The sequence below is a fragment of the Chroicocephalus ridibundus genome, chromosome 5 (genome assembly GCF_963924245.1).
Source record: "Chroicocephalus ridibundus chromosome 5, bChrRid1.1, whole genome shotgun sequence".
NCBI lineage: Eukaryota > Metazoa > Chordata > Aves > Charadriiformes > Laridae > Chroicocephalus > Chroicocephalus ridibundus.
In genome coordinates this window covers 52,457,303-52,481,909 of record NC_086288.1, presented here as the reverse complement: position 1 = coordinate 52,481,909, position 24,607 = coordinate 52,457,303, and the positions used below count along the sequence as shown (strand labels likewise).

Sequence of the window (24,607 nt, the reverse complement as noted above, 5' to 3'; positions counted from 1 at the left end):
TAAGGCAAGTCACGGAATTTGCCCAAGGGCTGGGTGTAAATCAGTAAAGACCAGCTCCTGGACTCAATAAATAATGCTTTAGATAGGTTTCATTACAATTCTAGTCTACCTTCATAACTCTTTCTCTCTCATACATCAAAAAGTTTATCTGATACATGAAAACCCTAACCAAATTTAAAATTGTTAATTATAGAGCAGGCTTTGAGTTTGGTTCTTTTCTTTGTTTGTTCTGCTTAAAAATAAAACACAGAAGTTCTAGTTAAGAACTATGCCGTAACTACGTAACTACTATCCTACACGCTAAGGAAGATTGCTTACAAGTATCCTACTTCGGATGAGGGCTTCCCAAACACATTTAGTTGAAACTATACTGGTAACCTCCCACCCAATTTCTAAAGTGCAAAATGTAAATGTTTTTAAGTGGAGAAAAGTCATTATCCTGCATACTGAACCCTCCATGCAAAAGCTGAATTTTGCTTTCTGCCTTGCTGATTCTGTATTCATATGCCAAAACAAAGGATGGGAAAACAAGGAAATCGGACAAACTTAAAGTTGTCTAAAGGTACAGAACTTTTTGAGTTTCTACAAGAAGATAAGAGCAGGGAAAAAAAGGGGTTTCTTCAGAACCAGTTAGAAACCAAGGACTAATCAGAATAATGAAGGAGATCTGTAGTGTTGCTTGCTTGCCTTGCCAGATATACAGAAAACTGAAGCTGTAAATTCCACAGCCATGTGGACCAGTTTAAGCTGCCCCCAGGACCGATAAATATGCAACGTAAATAGCAAAGAACAGGAAAAATAACAGAGTCTCAGAACTCAGGTCCCACTTACTAGCAAGCCAGTGCTAGTACCTTTCCAGCTTCCTGCATTTGCAGTAATTGCACCATCTAGTGACTTTCTACAGTCATGAAAGCCACTGCATGCTAATATCTCTTCATTTTGTCTATGCCTTTCATTTCTACTAACTCCAGAGTAGCACACTGAAAATGTTCCTTTCTAATCTGGTTACTTCCTATAGTTGAATACACAGGAGACAGCAATGCTATCTATAGTGGGTGAGAAGACAAAACATCCAAGTAGAATAGTGTGTTCCCTGTGTTCCCAGGCTCAAGTCGCTATAAGCTGCACCTGTAGTTAGGAGAATATAACTTAGGGAGAAAAAAAATATAGAGGTTTTAACCCAACAAAAGTATTACAAAACCAGGCACTTAGTACCTAAACTAATTAACTAACCTAAGCCTAAACCTGAAAGAAAATGCTACGACATAAAAATACAGCCCAGATTTCTGAACAACTTTCCTTATGTTACACCATGTAAGGTAACCACATTGCTACTGGTACTTAGAGTTGTTTTGTAGTATTACATTAAATTCATTAATAGACATGACGCAATACACATACCCCAGTGCTCCGCATAAGTATTTTAATATTTCATTTTAATTTTGCATGAAAATGCCTACATAGTTCCTGGCAAGACGCACAGTGCAGCTCGGAAGCCAGTTGCTGCAGCAGAAGTAGCTGAGCCTTCCCTTTCCATTATCCCCAGCTCCCACGTGGAAAAACCCACTTCCCTGATTTCAGTCACCAGCTTGATTTTCTGATTTCATTGGTCCTGGCTTGACACCATTTAATTACTTACTCCAAATCACCTTGGTATAAGCTATTTGTTATAATATTTGTTTCAAGTATAACAGAAATTAAAACAAAGATCAAAGGAAGGCTCTGGTAATTATCATCATATTTTGTGCCTCTTTACACACAATCCTGGAGTTTGGAGGACTTTTCTTAAACCAAAGCTCTCTTATGACAAGTCAAAACATAAAATATCACCCACCACATCTGCACAAACTCTCACAACATAATTCAACTGGTTTGCCATTCACTTTTCTCCATGTTACTGTGACTGAAGACTAGGAGTAGTAAAGCTACTGAAAGTTGAATCAAGGCAGTGCAGAAGCTTTGAGCTTTGATAGAGAACCAGTTGAAGACCCAGAAAACTTCCATCAGCACTTTATTTATTTTAAGTCTACACCTACGATACTTATGTTTGCAAGAAGCAGCTAGTAGCAATGACAGGAACAGAGCTAAGTTTTTTTCTCAAGAAAGGACTTTAACTGAAGTCTGTAGGAAGAGCTTAAAAAGAAAAAAATATTGGAGGTTTTGGGGATACAATGGAGCACACGATCATGTTAAATATCTAACAATAGTATTCTGTATGCACTTCTTTGTTATTTGCACACGCTAAGTAGTGAAGTACTGTAACTCCCATTTTACAGCCAAGGCCATGGAATGCAAAGTTCCTTGTCTCGTATCTGTAAGGAAGTCTATGAAGAACCAGAGACTTGTGCCAAGACTTTTTAAATTGCAGCCAATTACTGTAATCCAAGGTTGGATTTCAGTTGCAGGCTGAAAATCAGAAGGCAAAAAGGACAGTCACAGTAAAGAAAGAATAAAAGAAAGCGATGATAGCGCCACTATTAGGAAAATAAGACTAAGGAATCAGGGTAAGGACTAAGGAATTACCAGAGGGCCAGAGACTGGATATTTAGCAGGAGACACGTAAGGCAGAATTCCCAAACCTGAAGAAAGGAGCTCAAGACCAGCTAGCTGGAACAGTACTGCCTTTCCTACTTTTCTGGTTTTTAGTTTTGGTTGGTTGGTTGTTTTGGTCAGGTTTTTTTGGTATTTTTTATTAATTATTACAAGGTAGGCTACTGTTCTTTGTCATGATTCTAAACTAGTGATTTCTAACTCAAGTACTTTAAGCCTGGACATACCTATCAACCTCCAAATTGAGAAAAAACATGAGAAATACCCATGCCCCAAATCTGGAACACTTTGCATTTTTGGACTGCAAAATTTTAGACAGTTAAAAGGAGAGATAAAGAGTCATTAGTTACATTTTGTTCCACATAGACAGAAGAAATGTGAAAAACGTGCCCTGCATGCACGAGCACAAAGTTGGGGAGGTCCTTTATACTGAGTAGGATAGAATGTCTTCAGCACCTACATGTTCCTTCTCAGTAGTTCAATGCATTCAACAATTATTGAAAAAACACCCTGCCACTGCATGCTACAACACAAGGCATTGTTTGAAGTATTACCTGATTTGAAGATATGTATTAAACACATAAGCAGCGTGCCCAGCTCCTGGCAGTAGAAAGTATGTTGCTGCTCATTCATGTCCACTTTCAATTGTTTGGTAACAATATCTTCCAGTAGAATGCCAACCAGTTGTAATAAGAACCTTGAAAAAGCACATAAGCAATCAACAGAAGAACTATCAATGCAACACCTCTCAGAATAAGATAAGATTTGCCCATGGAACTCAGTAAGTCTGAAAAATTAAAATAGGAAGTCCTTGTCCATTCATCCTAAATTAAACGCTACAGGACAGGTTAACCTAAAACAAATATGATAATACTCATCAGCTAAAGTCATGATAACATGCATACACCAGCCCACCTCACTTAGCAATTCAAAATACTAAAGTGTCTTTATAGTGATTTGCAATGAGCTAAAACACACCATGACAGTTACCACAGCTCAGCTGAGGAGTGATAACTCAGCAAGTCACAGTAACTCAGCTGTTTACAGCCTCATCTATCCACACTCTACCACATAGGTTCCAACATCAAATCTCCAGCCAGGGATAAAAGATCAAAACAACCACTAAAAAAGGGCATTTGAGGAAAGCCATCCTTGGTCCTGGCCATTATCATTCCTCAACTCCTGTTGGACATAAGGTTACGTTAAGGGAGTCCAGAAGCCCCTTTTCCCTCTACCCATCATTCAGCTCACTGTGAGGGTGGATAAAACACAACATTTTATTTCTATCTGAATCTCCATATTTGAGTAAAAAGTTCTTATTTTCTTAAACAAATAGCTATTTCAAATGCTTCCCACCAGATTAAAACATTATGCCTTGATGACAAACATGTCAACATGATACCATCACCATCTCTCCACTCTTCTTTTGCCTGAAGTTTGTCACTCTGAGGACATCAGCACAGGAAACTAACTAGACAAAATAGGAAATAAAGAGCAGGACTAACTTAATAGATTTGAACCTATCTGCTGCCAAGATTCTAGTACAGAACCTGGGCTTGTACTAAGGGGATGACTCATCTTTCAGTCCCCAAACAGAGAGGAAGGAAAGGGTTAATCAGTTAAGTTTTTGGACCTGATTTTAGTAAGTCCAAGATTCACCCATTTTAACAGCTCCATTAGGTCCTTCACTTGGCTCCAGAACAGGTATCAGAACAGTCTAAAGTCCCTATTACAAACTGTTCATCTCCTCCCTCTACTGTCCATCTCATTCCTTCCTCCCCACACACATCTTTCATATCAACTTATTAACAGACTTTATTCCTAGCGGATAACACTTCTATACATGGCACAATATACATGGGATTTCTCAGAAACCTTAATCTTTTCCTGAAGTTATTCGGAAGACAGCATACCTAGAAAATGTCTCTTCAGGCAGATATTTAGCCTGTTTAACCTCAGTGCGATCCTCTGGTGCGGATAAGTTATTTTCTCCACGTCTCAGTCTGTTAATTGCTTGACATGAAATCAAATACGGTGAGAAGGAAAGCTCTTGTATACGGGACAGAACGATGTCTTCTGTTGACTGTGAAATCAGAACTCTAAGGATAGCTAAAATTCCAGAAATCCATAGCTGAACAGTGCTCACTGATGCCTAACACAAACACAGAAATTAAGACAGTTTAACTTCAAAGGTATTCAACACAACATAGGAATGTAGTAAAAAAATTAATGTTTTCATTAAGTGTTGTATAAAATCAGATCCTTTTGAGAATGGAGCAAGCAGGAAATAACTTTTATGTTCAAGTCTTCCAAAACGCTATTCTTGTGGTAACTGTCAAGCTTAACGTTCACTCTGTTAAACAACCTCTCAACTATAAAAACAGTACTAATACTTGCGTAACAAAAATGTGATTTACCTCTCAAACTGCATTCTAGAATTTATTATAACAGTATGTTTCTCTACGTTCCTGATTCTCAAAATACAAAATGAAGGCAAGTAATCCATAAGCAGAACGTTCCTGCATAAAGTGCTCCCAGTTGGTAAGTCATATTAGTTCTAACCAATTATTTGCTAAAATCTGCTGCAGGTACATGAACACCACGTTGCAAATTAAGAAAGAGAAACACATACTCTTTTGTTTTGCATGAAAACACCAGATTCTCTCTTCTCTGGAAACAATTGCTTACCATTGTTTTAGGAGTAACAAACATACTCCTTAAAAGCATGTCCACAGGGCGAAGCGATGAAGGAGCCAAAATTTCAAACAAAGTGTTCAATACTCCTAGAGCATCATGAGAGTCTATATGCATCTGTAAAAGAACACAAAACTAATTTATAACTATCCACTAAAGGTAACTGCAACACAAGATTACCATTTTGTGTTTTAAACATTTCTATGACAACCTGTGTGTAATAAAGCTGTCCTTTACAGTACAAAATACAGAGCAACAAAAAGCTATGAAAAGTAAATTAAAGTTTCCTTGCAGGCCTTCCTACACAGGAGTTTTGAGAACAGACATAAATCCATCACATGAAATTCAATATACACACCTTATATATTTTATTACAAGAAATACACCATGTTTGGAATGAGACCAAAAGACTGACTTGTCATAAAATTTAAAAACTTTTCTTCCCCCTGCACATCCTACCAGGTATATGTATAGAGAACAAAGCTGGTTGTGAATACACTTAAGCAGGTAACTATAAGGAAAAAAAAATCCCAATCATCAGAAAAGTGAACAGCTACAAGGGTATTACACTACAGCGAGAGAGGTAGGACACCTCTCTTGATCAGTTTTTTTAAAAAATTATAAAACAATCAAATGTAAAAAGCAAAGGACTGGACTCAAAATCTGGATGATGCTATCTTGCCTAAATAATTTGACAGTTGAACATGCCCACAGATTCATACAAAACAAAGGCAATTTCTATTTGCCAGCATTTTAGCTTTGCTCAAAAACTGATGTCTGATCCACAATAACTGCCCACTCTCCCCAACCATGAGATCTCCTAGTGGGAGTTGGGATCCTCCATCATGGAGTCAAGAACACTAAGGGCATAATGTCACTAGTTTTACTGTTTTATTCTTGAAGTAAGCATTTCTAATTCCAGGAAAGATGTATCAAAGATAAGTCCTCTGTTGTTTAGGGAGTAGCACTGAAAAGTCTTTCTCCTAAAAGGAGTCTTCTTTTCTTTCCAGATACAGAGCGTCTACTCTCCACCTCCAGTGTGCAGTCCAGTGAAAGAGACTTGCACACACTGGAGGGAGGCTGAGCAGAAAGCTACAGAGATGGTTACAGGCTTGGAGCACCTGCCATGCAAGGAGCAGCTGAGATTATTCAGCCTGGAAAAGGCACAGGGGGATCATTATCAATGTGTACAAGCATCTGACCAGGGGAGGCAGGGGGAGGAGATGACACAAGTACAGAAGAAAGAGCCAGAATCTTTTCAGTGCTGTCCAGCACCAGAATGAAAGCCAACAGGCACAAGAGGAAACATGGGAAATTCCATTTAAATGTTTTTATTTGTTTGTTTATTTATTTGTTTTCCATCTGTGCGGATACTCAGACATGGAAGAGGTTGCGCAGAGAGGTTATGGAGACACCATCCTTGGAGACTGGCAAAACTTGACTAAACATGGTCCTAAGCAATCTACTCCAGTAGACCCTGCTTTGAGGGGAAGACAATACCTAGAGGTCTGTTTCAACCTCAACTATTCCATGACTCCGTGATCTATTAAAACACTTTTGGACTACGTCTTTTCATTCTCCTCACTAAGAAAAAAATGCAACTAGGCACACACTACAGTTACAAAAAAATAAATTTTGACATTCCATAAATATGGGAGAACCTTCACATCATTTAATAAGTGCTCTGATATAATCATGTATGTAAGAGACAAACAATGAGCTTCATCTGGAAACAACCTTGAAGACACTGCATATACACATCATGCACTTAAATATGACCTTCATCACTCAAAAGACGTAGTTTACCCTGCAGTAATTGTTTTTCCAGCTACAGCAACCACACTGTCAAGAAAAATCTGTCTTCACATATTAAAAAAATATATATAGAAAAATCACAATACCCAAAGCCATTATTGATATATATATTATAACAATTATTTTAGATGGTTCTAGATTAAAAATTTAATGTAACAACCTGTTGTTTTGCAAGCATTGGGAGAATAATATCAGCTATTTGCCGGGACAATCTTTTCCATTTGTCTTCATTTTCTTTATGACACTGTTGCAATACTAAGATGAACATTTCTAGCACCTGTGGGAAAAGTCCAAAAGAATGCAAGTAAACACCCACACTAACAGGAAACATTTAAGTAATACCATAGTGGGAAAAATATTTACTGTTTCATCCATCTGCCAAAAGGCAAAAAGAAAAGAAAACTAACATGAGAAATCATACAATATTTTTAAACCCTCATTTTCAGGTTAAAAGCTTGTTCTTAGTTGTGACTTTTTTTTTTTTTTTTTTAAGAATTTTCCAGTTACTTTTATAAACTAGAAAAAAAAGCTTTCTTGGAGCTTTTTAAATGTCATTTGCCAAAAGACTGCTCAAACAACTAGAGAAGGGATAGTAAATCTAAATGCTGCATCACATACTCAACAAAGGGGAGGAAGGAAAAGAGCAATTTCCCACTTGCATACTCTTTCTTTACTCTAGCTCAAAGTTTAAATTTGGCCAAGGAAACAGAATAGACATTTTTATGGAGTTCATTCACCTGAGATGTTACTTTTATATGAAAGTGTATAGGAGAGCATACGATGGAGCACACCAATACCAAGGATCACTCTAGCAGCTGAATGTGGTATCAGTCTGAGGATTATAGAGACCACACTTCCAAGGATAGACAGGCCGAAGACACAGCAAGCAGGAATGTTAGTATATGGACTGGGAAGTGGGACAGAAGAATTCGTTTCAGAAAACTAGTTAAACAGAGCACTTTAAAAAAAATAAATCAAGTAGTTCAGATTCAGAAATGCAGCCAATTTAAAAAAAAAAAAAAAGAAAAGAAAAGAGATCACCAGATGACTTTCTTCCCAAAAAGCTTTCTCATTAAAGAGGAGCAATTCTGGGATGAATGAACTTGAACTCTGGAGCTCCGTGGATAGTAGCTACAATTTTAACAGGAAAAAAATTAAAGGTTGCAGCTCTCAGAACCTCTCGAATTACAGGACACCACTTGCAGAACACTGCAGTCAGGGAACAACAGAGCTGCCCAGGGGTTAGCTTATACGTACTGCACCAGCACAACAGGACAGAATAAGAACTAGAAATGGGATGGTGTGGGAGAAGCAGTGCATGGGTGGTCTTTAATAGGTTAAGTGTGTCAGAAGGGGATGTGCTAGCAATTACAGTACCTTATGTAACACAAAGTTATTCACTATTTCACATCATGTGTCTACAGAGTGTCATTTCATATAGTTATATTAGTCATTTAATGATTATAAAACTACAAATTCAAAAGAAAATGTGGATACACAAAATTACCCCAACCTGAACATGCAGTTCTAGCACATTATTTTGACAAGATGCACTGTCTTTTTTTCCAACTATTCTCAGAAAATACATTGCTTATATTAGCATACACTAGAATCGCATTTTCACATGATGAAAGTAAAAGCACATTAAGTTTGTTAAGCACCTGAATAAGCAATAAAATCCCATGTTAATTATGTCACTTCTCTTAAAATTACTTTTATGTTTTTCTTTTAAACAAAGTGTATTGAAGAAAGTCATTCTTATACTACTACAAAGCAGAAACATGTTTTCCAAGCCCATGAGGTCTGGGGCAAAGTAGTAAGTGCTAACAACTGTCCAACTAGCGGTTTTGTTACCTTATTCAAATAATTCATATTTTAAAATGTTATTGAAATGCTGCTATTGTACAGCAATACCTAAATCATCTCTATGCAGCATGTTTCCTACTTTTAACCCTGTCCTCTCTTCTACTTTTACCCCCATTCTTTTATGTTTCTTGAGTCACAATTTATTACAAGTCTTCTACTAACCTTCTGTGTATTCAATCTGCAACACAACCAAGATCGTGATATCCTAACTGGAGTTTTTCAGTGCTTTGTTACGTAGCCTTGACTATAAAAACCCACAGACATGTTATTTGACTTGAAATACTGATTTGTATTGCAGAAGCTTTCCCCTACCCTCCAAAATCTTTGCATACTCTCTATGAAGAAAGATCATACACAGATTCCAGCCATTCAAGTTTTGTATAGAATTTCATTAATGTTGCCTGAAGCATTTTTAGCAGTCAAAGCAAGTTACCGTTTTAAAGACCACAAACAGGAATACCTTGTTGTCCTCTCTTACCTGATGATACTGAATAAGTCTCAGCAACATTGACACTACCACCTCCTTTTGTGTTTCCAACTCTTTTCCAGCATCAGCTTTATTTGCTCCTCTTAAGACAAAGAGATCGTGAACAATAGGTTGCAGAGCTGGTATTGCTGCAATGAGATTTGTTTGTTTTAGCATGAGACAAGTCACTCTTGAGCAGTGTTTTCTTGGTCTAATCGTTCAGCTACTCAAAGTAAACTGTACTTTAGTTTAATAAAGATTTTACCCATCCCTAAAAAAACCCACCAAAACTGAAAAAAACCCAAACCAAAACAAAAAAAAAACCAACCCAAACTTGTGATGCCTATCTTTTCACTTCTAGTAGAAAATGTGTATTATGGACACATTTGCCCATTCTCATAGAGCTAAAATTTATGGTTTTATTACGTATTTTTCAGCAGAATCATTGGAAAGTATGAGAGATGCTTCTACTTGAAAGCTGAAAGTGGAGGGAAAGTTAAGGGGACTAAAAATTAAAATCAAAGCCTTTAAAGTATTGCTATGATGTGAACTTATTACCTAATAAAATTTCAAATAAAAGCTTTGTTGCTGTTATGTACAGTGCAAAATATGGGGGTGTAGTGTTAGTAGGGTACAATAAAATTCCCGAAGGAATTAAGTGAGACTTATTTCATGTACTAAAAATTTAAAAGCTAGTGTCTTCCGGAACAATCAGTATGATTACAGTTTTCTATAGCTTAGTATTCAAGACTGGTTTTATTGCTGAACTATCACTAATATTAGTACTGGTTCCTTTTTTTGTTGTTTTTTAATTACCGTGTGTAACGGCTTTCCTCCCACTGGCCATGATACCATCACACAGCTGAATGATCTTGGGAATTCCGATTATCTGTTTGGAATGATACCGCTCATAAGACAGCAACACCAGGAAAAAAAAGATGTTAGGAATAATTGCTTCAGACTCCCTGAAAACAAAAAACCAAAAGTGTCAAGTTTGAATTGCACAACTCTGTTCACTACAAGTGAATCTTTTTACAGTAAGCTTTGGGTTTTTTTAAGACTGTGTTGTTCTGCTTTCATACAGTATTTCTGTAATTTGTGTGCCCTGTTCTTTACTTCGGTTTTTTTTCCCCAAGGGATTTGTTTCAAGCTTTGATCATGACACAGTTACTAATATTATAACATACCATCTAATGCACATGATACACATTGGAGAATTTATGTAGGAGACCCACAGAGCAAAAAAAACCCACTCATGTCTTCATACAAACTCAAGCGTGAGAAACACTGGAAAAAGCTGACAACAAAAATTCCATTGCATTGCTTATGATCTATTAGGTACTATACAAAATGTACCAAGTGATCAGAATACAAACAGATTCACACTGAATCCACAACAGGAAGTAGCTCTCACTTCAGTAATTGAATCCTAGCAATGAAATGCTGATTCCTGAGAGCATAGCTGGAGGGGCTGAGCGTGGTGGTGTGGTGGCGGTGTGTCCTAAAGGAATGATTCTACAATAGCAAATGGAGAAACAGCACAACACAGCTCAAGATATTTTTTTTTCCATGCTATTTCCCGATTTCTTCAGACACATGGAACCTAAATAGTCTAAAAGGGCTACCACTGGAGCCAGAGAATGTACAAGCACATTGCCCAGAAGGTAACTCTCCCTTTCTCATACGGCAGAAATAACCAGCAAAACTAATCAGTACATGCTTCACAATAAGACAGTTGTAAACCCACACTGTTCAAAGGATCTTTGCTAATTTCATACCTGAACTGTCCTACTTCAATGTATTCAAACTGCTTTAGCACAAATCCAATAAACACCTGAAGAGAGAATAAAGTGTACAACAGATACAAAGACATTACTTCCCATTTGAAATAATTTTGACAGTTATAAAAGGCTGTGTTTTGGAAGGAGAGAAAGGAGAGACACTGAAAATCATTTTTATGTATTAGTTCATTCTAATGTTATGAAGCGCTCCCTCTACAGTTACAGAAAATCTTGAGAATCTTGTTGATGTTAGAGCTTATTATGGTTTGTATGAGCTTACGCCACATTTTACCTAGTCTATATATTTTTAAGTATAATTTTCTCTCTCACTCCTGTAACACGCACTATTTGAGGCATTACAGTCAAGAAGTTAAGCATCAACCAAAAATCTAGCTCTAAACCAAGATAAAATCTAAAACATTCATGCACTGAAAAGATTTCTCTGCGCATGAACTTACAGGAAAGTTACATATTACAACTCATACTAGTTTATAAATCAAAAAATACTGTAGTAAACAGAACACTGAAATGTTATGTTACAAATTTACTGCTTATATGGACAACAGAGTACTGTATTTGCTTCCCCCAACCATTAAAATCAAATAATGGTTGTCAACCATGACGCTCACTATCCCTCATATGGAAGTCCATACTCTCAAGATAGATAGAAAGTATTTCTATTTGTAAATAAAGTTTTACTCAACAACACTGATTGCATTGCCCACATCATCTTATTCCTGAATTTGATCTGATAAACAGTTCTGAAATAGTTGTTGCAGAGCTTAGAAAGTAATTTACATGCAATAGAAAAACAGAAATTTGAAGCTCTTTACGGTTGGGGGTGTGTGTGTGTGATTGAGTCTCACCTTCCTTTAAGTCTTTATTTGCATGTATAGTAAATTAATGGATTGTTGTGAGCATTTTGCTGTAAATATTAAGCCTACTGGTGAGATCCCTGTATTAGAAATTTGCAAAAATGGTGAGGTACCAACCTGATCCGAATCCAGAAGACAGTAGTTAACTCGTAGCTGAACCAGTTGAGCAAGCAAGTCTAGAACTTGTCTCTGCAGCTGTACCGATGTTGTTGTAGTATATTGCTTCAATGCTTTTATGACAAGGGGTTCAAATAAACGAATGTGATTGTGAATAGCATTCTGTAATAGAGAGATTTTAAAGTAATCTAATATCTGAACAGGTCTCTGATTCAAAAATCAAATTACATTTTAAAAGGAGGAAAAAAAGTTTTAAATCTAAGGTACAGCTCTTTCAGGAGTACACAGACACAAGTACCTTATCAGCACGATGTTTTGCTGCACTGGTAATGTTAGTTTTCAGCTGTGTAGAAACTTTTTGCAGCACATCAAACCATCTGTTATAAGAAAAAACAAAAATACCCATACACATTACAAAAAATGGAGACACACACACACTCTCCCTAGATGCATATTGTTTTATCAACGCCAACTTTTCTTTATCTACTTGACTGCTTCAAGAATCTTAGTAAAACAAAAGAGCAATAGAGACAACCTACAGTACACTTAGATCAGATCACACAGATTTGTGGACAACAAACACCTCGTAGAGAAAGAATTTCTGGTCTTTGCTTAGTTATCCTTCTGCCTTTCCTTTAAGGCTACTGACTATTTGCTATACTTAGCAAATTAATGAAATAGTTTTGAATACAAGCATCGAAAACTATTACATTTTAAAAAAGAACAAACTAAAAAAGTGATATCAATTTTAATGATTTAGCTTTGATTTGGAAAACACGTTAATGATATTAATATAGTGTTGCATTCAGGATCTCACTATCAAGACAAATTACTCTGTTTAAGTCTACAAGAAAAAAATAATACACAATACTGTAACTTTAAGTTACTTAGCTCCCCTGTGATACCTGCATTTATGAAAAACAATAAAAAGATTCTAATTCTCATTAACATTATATCATAAGGGAGGAAAGTTACCCTGAAGCATCGTGTTCCTGCTCAGCCTGGACCATGTTCCTTAGACTAGCATCAGCAAGGGCCTGTGTAAAGTGTGTGTATGGTGCCATGAAGCAATAATGATAGAGACCAGGTCTCAAACTGGAAGAACCTAAACGTTGAGCTTTGCCTTGAGCCTTGTTGGGGTTTGAAGACAAGCCATCGTACTGAGAAGCCAGATTTGTCCCAAACAATGTTTTCAATAACTAGAGAAGAAAATTGGAAGGAAAAAAAAAAGTTAAAGTTTCAGGAAAAAAAATCTTGAGTCCTCATCCTCCTAAAGGACTGAAAAGGAAAGGTCAAAGTGCAAACTGTGGATCATGTAGTCAAATACAAGAAAACAGAAAAAACTGGAAAAAAGAAACAAACCAGACCTCACCCAAAAAAACATGGTTGTTTTTGCAACTGAAGCTATTTTCATTTGACAACTCAAACAGTCTACTAAAGCTCGCCTCCCACCAAAATTAAACTTTGATGTCTTGAACCCAAACGTTTAACTGGAAACCTGCAAGAAATCCATCAGTAACACAGTTCTTTGCTTTCCAGGTTTTTGATGTAGTTAAATGGCTACAGAACACATTTGGGAAGGTAGGAAAAGAATTTGTTTTCTGAGCATTAGCTAAAATAGTTCTTTGAATTGAAAGCAGTTCAAGAAGAAACCGTACTATTCAGATGGTATCAAGTTTCAGAACAAGTCATGAAAATTACAGAAAACATGCTCTGCTTTCTCCACCTGGGCTACAGTTTCCTCACACCGCTTCTCTTAAAAGAATGGCCAGTCTTAGTATCCAACTGATAACCACAGGATATCAGGAACAACCTTCCCAACCTTCCCGTAACATACAAAAATTTATCTCCTTACCTGCTGTACACAAACTGTTGCCATTGTTGGTTCTCTGCTGAAACATGATTTTAGGTATCCCAAAATTTCTTCTACACACTAGAAAAACAGAAAATCAAGTGCACCTAATTGCATTCACCTTCATTATATAGAGCATTACTATGAAAACTGGACAATAACACGTCGTAGAAGTATGTAAAGAAATAAAACTGCAAGATCTGCCTCCTAGTCTTAAAATACCACAATGCCTAACACATAGTTAAGGAGAAAAAAGACACAGGAGAAGGAGAGCAGTAAGCCTTCTAACATTTTAACACAAGTATATTTAAACATATTAATATAGTAAAAATGACTGAATGCAAACCATTTTGACAGAAAGAAAAATCTCCACATGAAAATTAAACAGTAAAAAAATTACTCCAGTTTTCAACAGCAGCAATTTAACCTGGAAACTCTGCTCTGGCACTTTACCCAACATTGTGGCAGCAGAACGCTTCTAAGACTACTGTCTGTCTCAACAGTACCAACTTTAAAATCAACGATATGTGCTTTTTCCCACTAAGAACTACAGATATTGGACAACTTTACTACAAAAGAAAAAACACACAAATCTTATACCTTTCCAATGTCTTGAAGTGTAGCAAATTCCAAGATTTGAGACAGAACATCTAAGGCAGACCGTAAGAAACTTCCAAACTTTTCATTGCTGTTCTGGAGATCCAAAGTAACCTGGTCCCAAAACGTAAAACCACAGTTTTTCTTAACAAGTACTTGACAAGGAGATAAAAATTACAGAAAGAATTGGGTACTGACACAAAACGATCTTTTGCCTAAAATTTCAGCACAGTTCAATCAGCACCACTGACAGCTTAGACTCCCTTACGAATTGCTGGAAAGGTAGGACTTCACTTTGACTAAGAAAGGGAACTTCTAGCTTGAGGAAGTTACAGCATCCAGGAAGGCCTAGGTTGTTCACAAGTAATGGATAAGGGATAACGTGTTTCTCAGAAACTCGATAGATGTAATAAGAATACAACCACTGAAGCATACGAATCAGACAACCAAGCCCCTAGGGAATGCACCTTCTATTACCTGAACCAATGAGGAAAAAGCTTACCCATCCTGGAATAAACTGCAGAGAGAACAGGTATTGGGATCCCTTCGGCATTGCCAAGCCAGTGAAGGGTCATTTGGTACCAACATTAGTGACAGCAGAGAAACAAGCAATAGTGTGACAAAACCTATCAGGGCTTTTTGTTTGCTTGTTTTTTGTTTTTATTGGTAGTGATTTTTTTTTCAGTGGATAAACTGTTTACACAGGCAAACAAGTGAGTCTCGATACAAGCAGAGCCATGCTTAAAAGAAACACAAAGTTGGTTACCCCACCACATTCTAATTCAACCAAACGATATCATGCAGTACCTTATAATTAGCATGGGTTGCTTTCAAGACATCATATAACTTCAGATATGACGGAAGATGGTAAAAGCTTCCTACTGAAGATGATTTACTTGTTGGAGCAGGCCCAGTGGAATCAGTTTGCCTAGTAGCTTAAAAATATATCATAGATTAGAACAACATAATTCGTCTAGGGTGCTCACGACATGTATACTCAACATAATTTCCCATATCTTAATTATAAGACAGCATGATTTTTTCATTCTGCATGCGTATTTTAAACTGCAAAAACACACGCTGTATAACTAGAAAATGAACTAGCATACTAAGAAACTAGCCCTCTGAGATAAGAGAAATTAACCTCAAGGACTTATTACTGAAGTGCAAGTACAATTTACAAAACAGTATTAACACCCATTTCCTTCATTCATTACTAAGAAAAAAAGAAGTTTTCAAGATTTAGAATCTTGTTTCCAAGAGCAATGTAAGCCACTCCTACCAAAAGTTGGAAAGCAACTTTCAAACTTCTTTTAAGTAAAATACATGCAAAAATTACTTCTTAATTGTAGTCAATAGCTGAGTAGATTCAGAAAAACAGTGATGAAAAGAATTCAGAAGCACCTTGCTTCTGAAAAGTACAATTAATTTTCATAAAAAACAAAACAGTAAAGAAGTGCCCACCCACAGCTGCCTTTCCTGCAATGCAGCGCTGAAAAGAACTGACAGTAGGTCTGCCAGCCGTTTGAATTAAAACTTTTATTTCTTCTCTGTGTGCCATAACCATACTTAGGTGGGGACGGTAGGTGGGAGAGTTAATAGGAGTAAGTGTGCTTACCTGGACTCGTTTCACCACCCTTTTTAGGGCTCATTGGCACAGATGCCTGTTCGACAGATTCCCTCTCTTTCCCCTTCCTCCGAATTGGACTAAGAGAAGGTGGGTTTGTGAGAGAAGGTAACGCTGCCTGGAATTAAAAGAAGCTTTATTAATTTGTATGCACAAGTATCTTTTCTTTTACACAAATACAAGCATATTCACCTTTTGTTTAAATTCCCCTTTATTTGAACTGTCAGTTAAATTTAAATGTTTCAACTCTCAGGTTTAGGACATGAATTTCCCGAGTGAAACGGAAGAAGCTTAATATATTCCCTACTTTCTTCTCAACTTCAGCATAAGCCAATGACATGGAATTAGTGCTCAAACTAAAATTTGTTTTGATTCTAGTCAAAGGAGTGTCAAAAAATATTTTCACTATTTTAAAACAAGAAGAAATCACTAATCCTAATAACATTGCCTTACAGTCACTAAAAAACACTAAATGTAGTTGTCTCAAAATAAAACCCCAAACCCCAAAGTACCTCACACAAGTTGCTTCAGAAGTCAAAATATTCTGGATATTCAAAAGATAGAAGAGTTATTTTTAAGCCCCAAAAGGAGCTCAGTGCATCACAGCCAGCCAACCAACACAAAAGTCAACAGATGTTTGCCAGAACATGCAAGCCAATACTCCATTTACTGTATTCACTCACCACTGAATTAGTGTTTCAAGTGGAGTCATCAGGAGTAAAAGGTTCAAAATTTAAGGTAATATTACAAACGCTGCAGAACTAAACAAAAGCCTGTTATATGGAATAATACATGTGGTTTTTTTCATGTTACTTGCATTCCTACACATAGTAGAGTCATATTATCAAAGTATAAGATATTTACCTGTATCAACTCTAATATATGGACCCTTGAAGAGGTCTGCATCTCAACAGTATTTAAGTCACACATTTTATACATACCTTTACTGCTGGGCCAGGAGCAACATCATCCATTACATGTGCACAAATATTAATGACCTTCAGCAGGTGAGAAAAGAGCTGTTCTACTAAAGTAACAAGAGTTCGATCTGCCAGAGCCGGCCAGGGTTCCTCCTGCTTTGCGGCACCTTGATTTGAATCTTCTTCAGCACTCCAGGGATTCTTTAAGCACTTGGGAGCACTTGCTGCAATAGGAATCACATTATTTAAAGAAAAAGAAGATAAAAACTTGGAAATAAGTATCGGAAAATTTTAGAAGCATATAATTTCTATGAGCAGAAATTCAAATAGGGAAAAGTGAGCCTATATTTTCAAAACCAGCATTAATGTTAATTCTTTGTACCCAGCCTGTAGTAGGCACACTGCACATTTCCTTTGGGAACTGGAGGAAATTCACAACTTGGAAGCAGTATCTTTTAAAATTTTTCAAAATCTTCTCCTGAGTGCAAGAAGTTCCTTTATTTCTTCTGCTCAATCTTGCAAGTATTTTGTTGCATGCAATCAGAATAGGGTGAGATACAAGCCTTCTGATGCTAATGGTAACAGGACAATCCTACTTTTCTTGCTCTGCCCTACCTGCAAGCAAGTTTCCAGTCAAAATCAAAGCATCCTGATGCGCAGAGAGGTCCAGTGGGAACCATGCTGATGAAAGGAGAGACAGGACCATGCCGGCCATTCCAATGGTGCAGCCTTTCTGAGCTTCATCTGAAGGACTTGGCTGGGAAACACTAGAAGTTTAATTTTGGAATGTCATGACTTTTTTTACCCCCTTTTGGTAAGTTTACAGTCTTAAGAAATCTAACAGTTAAGTAGACTGCTAATCTAAAAAAAAGCAGCGCTACAGAAATACACATTTAACACTCAAGTAGGACTTTAAACGTTTGCAGCTGAGACCTGGCAATACTTTGTATTCTTGAACAGCTGTTACTTTTTTTTTTTTTTTTAAATGGCAAATATCAAAGCTGCTAGTGACATCTACTGATACACTGAGGAATTCTGTATTTAATTGATAACCAGTATCATCCTGAACTATCTCTAGCGAAAAGTCTTGTGCACATATGCAAGGTAGGGGTGGGAGACATAAGCTGTGTTATTGCAATAGAGTCTCAGGATACGAGAAGAGTAAAATAAAAGTAGAGAAACAACGACAGCAATGAAGAAAATCAACACAAATGATGTTAAACCTATTTAAAAACCAAACAGCTCTACATGTGCACATCTTCAGTAGCTAGTTTTACAGCTCACATGGCACAGCACATTGATAATCTGAGGCAAGATCAAAGATTTAGAGTTGCCAACCAGTAATTTGGGGTTATCATATAGTACTTACAAAACACTTAAGCATTATAGATACCGCATTTCTTGTTCCCATTCAGTGTGCCAAATGAGAGCAATTTAAATGCACCTGACACTTCTATAGTTATAAAAGCAATTATAAACCAGCTTCCTTTACCTGCTGTTTTTCAACATAAACATGAGATCAAGGTGAAAAAGATTATGTTCTTATTTTAAAGAGATACTACAAGACGCAAAATCCTGACGATAAACATTCTTTCAAAAACATGAAAAAAATTTCTTCTATTGCTTATTTTGATAGATGTTTACCATATGTATCTTTCTATTACAGCAATTGCAGTCAATCCCTGTGATATACGCTGTGGTTCCAGAGATGACAAAGTACTGACACTTAACACTGTGACAATCTGATCTTACACTCTTCTGTATAAAGTTCTTAAATAAGTGTAAGATAAGCTTAGCAGTATATATCTAAACCAGGACTTCTGATACCTAAGTAAGTGTAATTCTGTTTCACAAACACAACCCAGAATCTTGAATAACAGATGAGAGGACATACCCACAGTGCCACCCCATGCTCCAGGTGCAGACTGGAAATGTTGTGGAGAGAAGACACAAAGCTTCACAGCAGCCAAACTGAAAACGTTAACACCAATAACTGCATCAGTTTCATTACTGGAAGAGTTAGCAACAACAACAAAGTATCTTAAGAGTTAGAATTAAATATATTACTATTACCATTGACACAGTACCAAAGCTGTAAATACCAATATAGCCAGGAAATAATTAAAAACAAAAAAAGCAAGCAAAAAAAGAGAACAGAAAAAGTCAGCCACTATAGTAACTAAGAAAACTCACCGTAAGCGCTCTTGTAGTGGATATTGTCAATGCATGGCAAATTGCTGCAATAACCCTTGAGAGATTGTTTTCCATAGTGACATCTGTTGGACTTTGCAGCATGTTGTAACCTCTGTATGTTCTGAAATAAAAACATGTATTTAAAAACTAAATTAAAAACATCCACTAAAACATGTATTTAAAAAAAGAAACACCTCAAAAAATTATTATGGCTTAAATTACTATTACGTATTTATAGGCTGCTGATTAAATACAAAATTGGAGAATACTCTAAATACCTCCTTTTTATATTTTAGTATTTTTGCTTCTGTACTAGCAAAAGCAGTTTAGTTTATAAATCAAATTTCTTTGTTAGCAAACAGAAACAGTAGATCAACTCTCAATACCTAACAAGGTGCTTTAGAAATCACCACCTACTTAGCATTAGTCTTTGCTTTTGCTCAAATCCATCTAACATTTTTGCATGTTCACAGACTTTGGATTATTGCTGTAGAAAAATAACTATTTTGTATTTGAAATAACAATGTCCACAAAGTTCTATTGTTTCCATACTGCAGTATATAAATCTTGACTGACACAATGAAGTTTGCGTATGGAAACATGGTACATAATTAGAAACTTGTATGACAAATTGACAGAGGCAAAGAGGCCCAATAAACATATACAACTCATACTGTCTGTAAGACAAGATACGTAAACAGAAGAGTTTAGGAAAGTATAGTCGGCAGCAAAAATACAGCAACAAGTTCACACTATCAAAAGAAGGCGGCAGTACAGGCTTCTGCAACCACCATCATTAGTGGTGAAGAGTTAGAATCCTGATCAACAAGAATGTATACACATGATTAACTTGCAAAGCTGTGCACGCTTGTGCAATTTAATGGACAAATAGGGTAACCTCACAACGAAGAGAAGATAAACTTTATCACAGAACAATGACCCCCTACAATCAACATGTGAGCACATCACTAGTAATTCACACACCAGTTTGTCTTTTAAACACGAGACTGTTACTGTGGAGCCTAAAACTAACACAGATGTTCCTACAGACCGGAAAAAAGAATTCCTACGCGCATGGATTTGCAGGATTTACATACGATTCTAGGCATTATGAATTGAAATTTGGGTCCACGTTCTTTTTAAAGCAAGACAAGTCACATAACATACCTGGTGATAGTGCTCACCGCAAAGTGAGATGGAGGCTGTGTTTCATGCATTAGTAGTTTCAGGTAGACACTGCTTTGGTCTCTTGCTACTGCCACAACTGGATCAGCCTGTCCTTGATCACAGTTATAAAACAGCTTTGGAACAAGCCTTAATGGTAATTATCAAAAAGAAAGAGTATTATTTGGAAACTATTTAATACACAATATAAAGTATATTTAAAATACATTTAATATACAATTCAGAAAGCTGCATATACTAATTAAACATGAAATTGTAAATAAAAACTGTTACTAAAACTCGTATTGTTAAGCTGAATTCATCTTTATAAAACTGCTTTTCATTATAATCAAGGAGCTTAAATCAGGACAAAGGAACTGCTCTATACGCATGGTAGTGTAAAAAAAAAAATTTTTTTTCATATAGATACCTACCTATACACACTACAATGACCACTTCGCTAGAGAATATTTCTCCCTCAGCATTCCCCTATCTCCACAGATATTTTCCCCATGGCTATCTACATCAACTGAAAACTAATTTCTACCTAAAAAGGTCAACCTTTCACCATCTGATTTCTATGCAGCAAAACTTGAATGTACAATAAGATCCAGTCTTCTTGACCAACAACATTTTCAACTTAAACAACAGTGAAAAACTGCAGTACACATTTTTTATAAGTTCACTGACAGTACTTCCAATGAATGCCCATACTGGATGTTTCAAGGGGCTTCTACAAACTTGCAGAAGATTTCTTGGGCAGTTAAGTCTTTTCCAACCATAATACACAGGCTGTGACTAAATCAACACAAAGATAAACTCCAACTTCTTACCCCTCAGTTAACAAAATAACTCCATTTCAAAATCAAGTCCCTGAATAAAAGCAACAAATACGAACTGTGATGCAACAGATAAAGATTTCTCTGCTGAGCTGTTTCTGCAATACAAATGCATTTAAGTGACAAATTTTTTAAGGGTGCATTATCTGTTATTTGTTATTAGGAATAGACAGCAATTAATAGTCTGAAAGACTAGGAGAGAGACTCCTCTGACAGCAAAATATTCCAATAATTCAGTATTAGATGCTCACAGCTTCTTTAAACATAAAACATAAATCCTTGAATTCCAATAAGTAAAATACCAACTAACCCTTAACTGTTTGCTATGTCTATCTGGAAAGCAATTGTAACTGTAGTAGTTTACAGCAAACAGCTGCTTTTTAGATAAGGTTAGCTACATTACTATAACCAGCGAGCATGAAAGTTTTAAGATACACTACTTATAACCGTGTGGAAACTACAATGTTTGAGAGTTAGGACAACTCAGTACAACTGCAACATTTTAAGTCCATCTACTACTGTCAGAATACTGAACAAATCACTTCAGCATGCAGAAAACTAACTTGAGGAAGTTGAAACTGAAAGTGACCATCAGAATTTAATACAGTTAAGTATAAATGTAATGCTAATAAAGAGCAAAGCACAATTGCTTGATGATTCAGAATGATGCATGCAGGTACCACAAAGCTGCATTTGTCTCCCATCCCTCATTTAAACAAAAATACAAAAAAACCACTAAGGGATTATTTTAATTATAGGTACACATTAACACATCAATACCTAAACTCCTTTTTTTTTTTTTTTCAGAAAATAAAAAAAACACATATATACCTCACTAATGAAGCTGCAGCTACATGTCTTACTCTTGGATCCTCATCTCCAAGCAGGCATATTACAACATCATTAAGCACTCTCTCCTGAAGTTTTAGTAGCTAGAAAATAAGTTATCACGGTAAAGTTCATTGAACATTTTCATCATTTGACCAGATTGTTAAAAGACGGTTAACAAGTGAGATTTCATCTGTCATACAAGTCTGTAAGACAATCTTTTCCTTAACATAGCCAAATACGCTATTTAAACACATGCCAAAATTTTTTTAAAGTCAAAAAAGAACAACAAGAACTACACACAGCCCCCAGAGAACACTAAGACACTTGAATCTCAGAAGTGAAGTATCTTGCCAATTATAACAAGTCTCAGAACATGAGCCTACTTAACACAAAACATGCTTACAACAATGACCAGTGTTGACAGAACTTAAACATGAAGCTCCAACATTGCACTGGTATCTTAATCCAGAAACACAATATACTGATCGAGTAATTTACTTACACCAGTATAATGATGAACACCTCTGTGCAAGCTATAAGTTCTTCCTTCCAAGAAGCTTACTAGCCTATGGTAAAATAGAATTTAGAGTACATTAGTTAACATTAAAGGTTATTTCTCCTTTTAGTGCTCTGAGGGTTCTTTTTGTTTCTTTATTTTTTTAAAAAACACCACTGCAGGGAAAATGTAAGAAGTAAACACGCTTTTGGGGCTACCTTTAGAATAGGTAAGCAATTTGCTAAACTACTATCTGGCTAGCGTTAACAGAAGAATTACTTTTCTTTAGTTAAAAAACATTATTTACACATTGCAATTATAATTGTGGGTTTTTTTCCCCATGTATGTAGAAATCAGACTGTTTTGCAACAGATGGTAGCAAACTCCAAATATCACTATTCAGAAACAGTCCAATTTTGTATGACTAAGGATAACTTGAAGAATTTTCACATAAACACCTTTTGTCTTTCAGCTTAGAAGAACATGTAGAGAATGAGGGAATGCAAGAAGAGGAAGGAAAGTCACGTTCATTTCAGTGTAACAGAAACTGAGCAACAGAAGAGAGCTGACAATAACAGAGAACAAGTCGGGGACTTTTTCTTGAAAAACCAAACACAACTGGACATGAAATACAAGTTAGTTTCCAGATCTCTCTGATCACATATTTACAAAAGACTTAATAAAACAGACCACTGAACTAGAAACACATAAACAGGGTTACTAGGACTGGGCTCGGTAGTGAAGTCAATTGTAACTTGAGAAAGGAATTCATACATTCCTTATATGAATGATTGGTCTGAATTAGTTTTACAAAACTCATTAATGTTTCAAAAGAAACCGCTCCATTTTAGTTTCAGTTTCCTGTACATAATATCTTTGCACTGCAGCCACAACACCCATGGAAAAACATAAATGCTTACCGAAAATCTACCTCTGCAAGTGTCTCCAGAAGTTCTGTCCTTACTAGCCAATATGAGCTATTCTTCAGCGTAAGGAGGTCAACAATTAATTGTAAACCTAGTTCACTGTAACTGCTACTACATAAGCTCATGATGCAATGCTGCAAAGAAAAAAACACTTTCAGTTACATTACAGAAGAGGTTCTCTGAATCAAAGTATCTAAGTGATCATAAAAATGTTTTATTTTGAATACCGAAAAAAGTTATTGCTTAAGAGCTAGAAGAAAGTACCAGAGTTAGGTACTTTGGAAGGCTAGGACATTAGCTCCATGTGAACTGCTGAAACCTGCTGCTGAATTTAAGATCAGAAGACAATCCTCCAAAGAGTAAGGTCTGAAATTCACAGAGTTAAACACCACAAGCACTATATTCTTACCTTTCAAAAATCAGTCTCTCCTAATTTCCACAGGGTATTTTCAGACACCTGGTCTAATTTCCAGGGTTTTTTTTCAAAAAGTCATATCTCCTCATTTTAATGACTATTCAACTATACGCAGAATGTGTGACCTTTGGAAAGAGTTATAGGACTCTACATTTCTGCGTCTTACTTAACTACATGAAAATGTACTTTCTTGTTCAGGGACTAACAACCCAAAATGCTTTTGAACATTTCTGCCAAAAAGGATGAAGTCAGGCTACATTACATACTATACATACTAAGAGAAAGAAAAAGTCAAAATTGACTAGTACAAGTTGCCTGAACGGAACAATTCTAGTGAAGTTTTCTAAAAAGCCATAATCATAAGTGTAATCATACACAAAACCACTATATACAAAGAATAAGATCATGGAACAGAAGGTTAAAAGTAGCATCATTTAACTAACGGGATTTCCTTCCCTCAGCTGCATCACAGACACCTCCCTCTTAGCACATGAAATCATACTTCCCATACATTAACTATCTGCGCTTTACTGAAAGCTACGCTTTGCCTCACTGACCCATACCCTGTGCCTCTCCCCGATGA

At 36.3% G+C, this 24,607-nt stretch overlaps 1 protein-coding gene across 2 annotated transcripts in view; it reads right to left on the bottom strand.

Moving 5' to 3' along the window:
- HTT (huntingtin) overlaps positions 1–24,607 on the bottom strand; it is an 88,161-nt gene that overhangs the window by 34,109 nt on the left and 29,445 nt on the right. For both annotated transcript variants that reach the window (XM_063335194.1, XM_063335195.1), the window contains 22 exons: positions 23,604–23,743; positions 22,690–22,753; positions 22,188–22,288; positions 20,521–20,667; positions 19,354–19,474; positions 19,055–19,131; positions 17,776–17,927; positions 17,182–17,384; positions 16,232–16,358; positions 15,421–15,548; positions 14,617–14,727; positions 14,020–14,097; positions 13,140–13,363; positions 12,463–12,541; positions 12,165–12,326; positions 11,170–11,225; positions 10,208–10,356; positions 9,404–9,540; positions 7,220–7,336; positions 5,239–5,361; positions 4,464–4,702; positions 3,105–3,247 (listed from right to left, as the gene is read on the bottom strand). In XM_063335194.1, the coding sequence (XP_063191264.1) occupies positions 3,105–3,247; positions 4,464–4,702; positions 5,239–5,361; positions 7,220–7,336; positions 9,404–9,540; positions 10,208–10,356; positions 11,170–11,225; positions 12,165–12,326; positions 12,463–12,541; positions 13,140–13,363; positions 14,020–14,097; positions 14,617–14,727; positions 15,421–15,548; positions 16,232–16,358; positions 17,182–17,384; positions 17,776–17,927; positions 19,055–19,131; positions 19,354–19,474; positions 20,521–20,667; positions 22,188–22,288; positions 22,690–22,753; positions 23,604–23,743 (2,878 nt within the window). The remainder of the gene's footprint in view (positions 1–3,104; positions 3,248–4,463; positions 4,703–5,238; positions 5,362–7,219; positions 7,337–9,403; positions 9,541–10,207; positions 10,357–11,169; positions 11,226–12,164; positions 12,327–12,462; positions 12,542–13,139; positions 13,364–14,019; positions 14,098–14,616; positions 14,728–15,420; positions 15,549–16,231; positions 16,359–17,181; positions 17,385–17,775; positions 17,928–19,054; positions 19,132–19,353; positions 19,475–20,520; positions 20,668–22,187; positions 22,289–22,689; positions 22,754–23,603; positions 23,744–24,607) is intronic.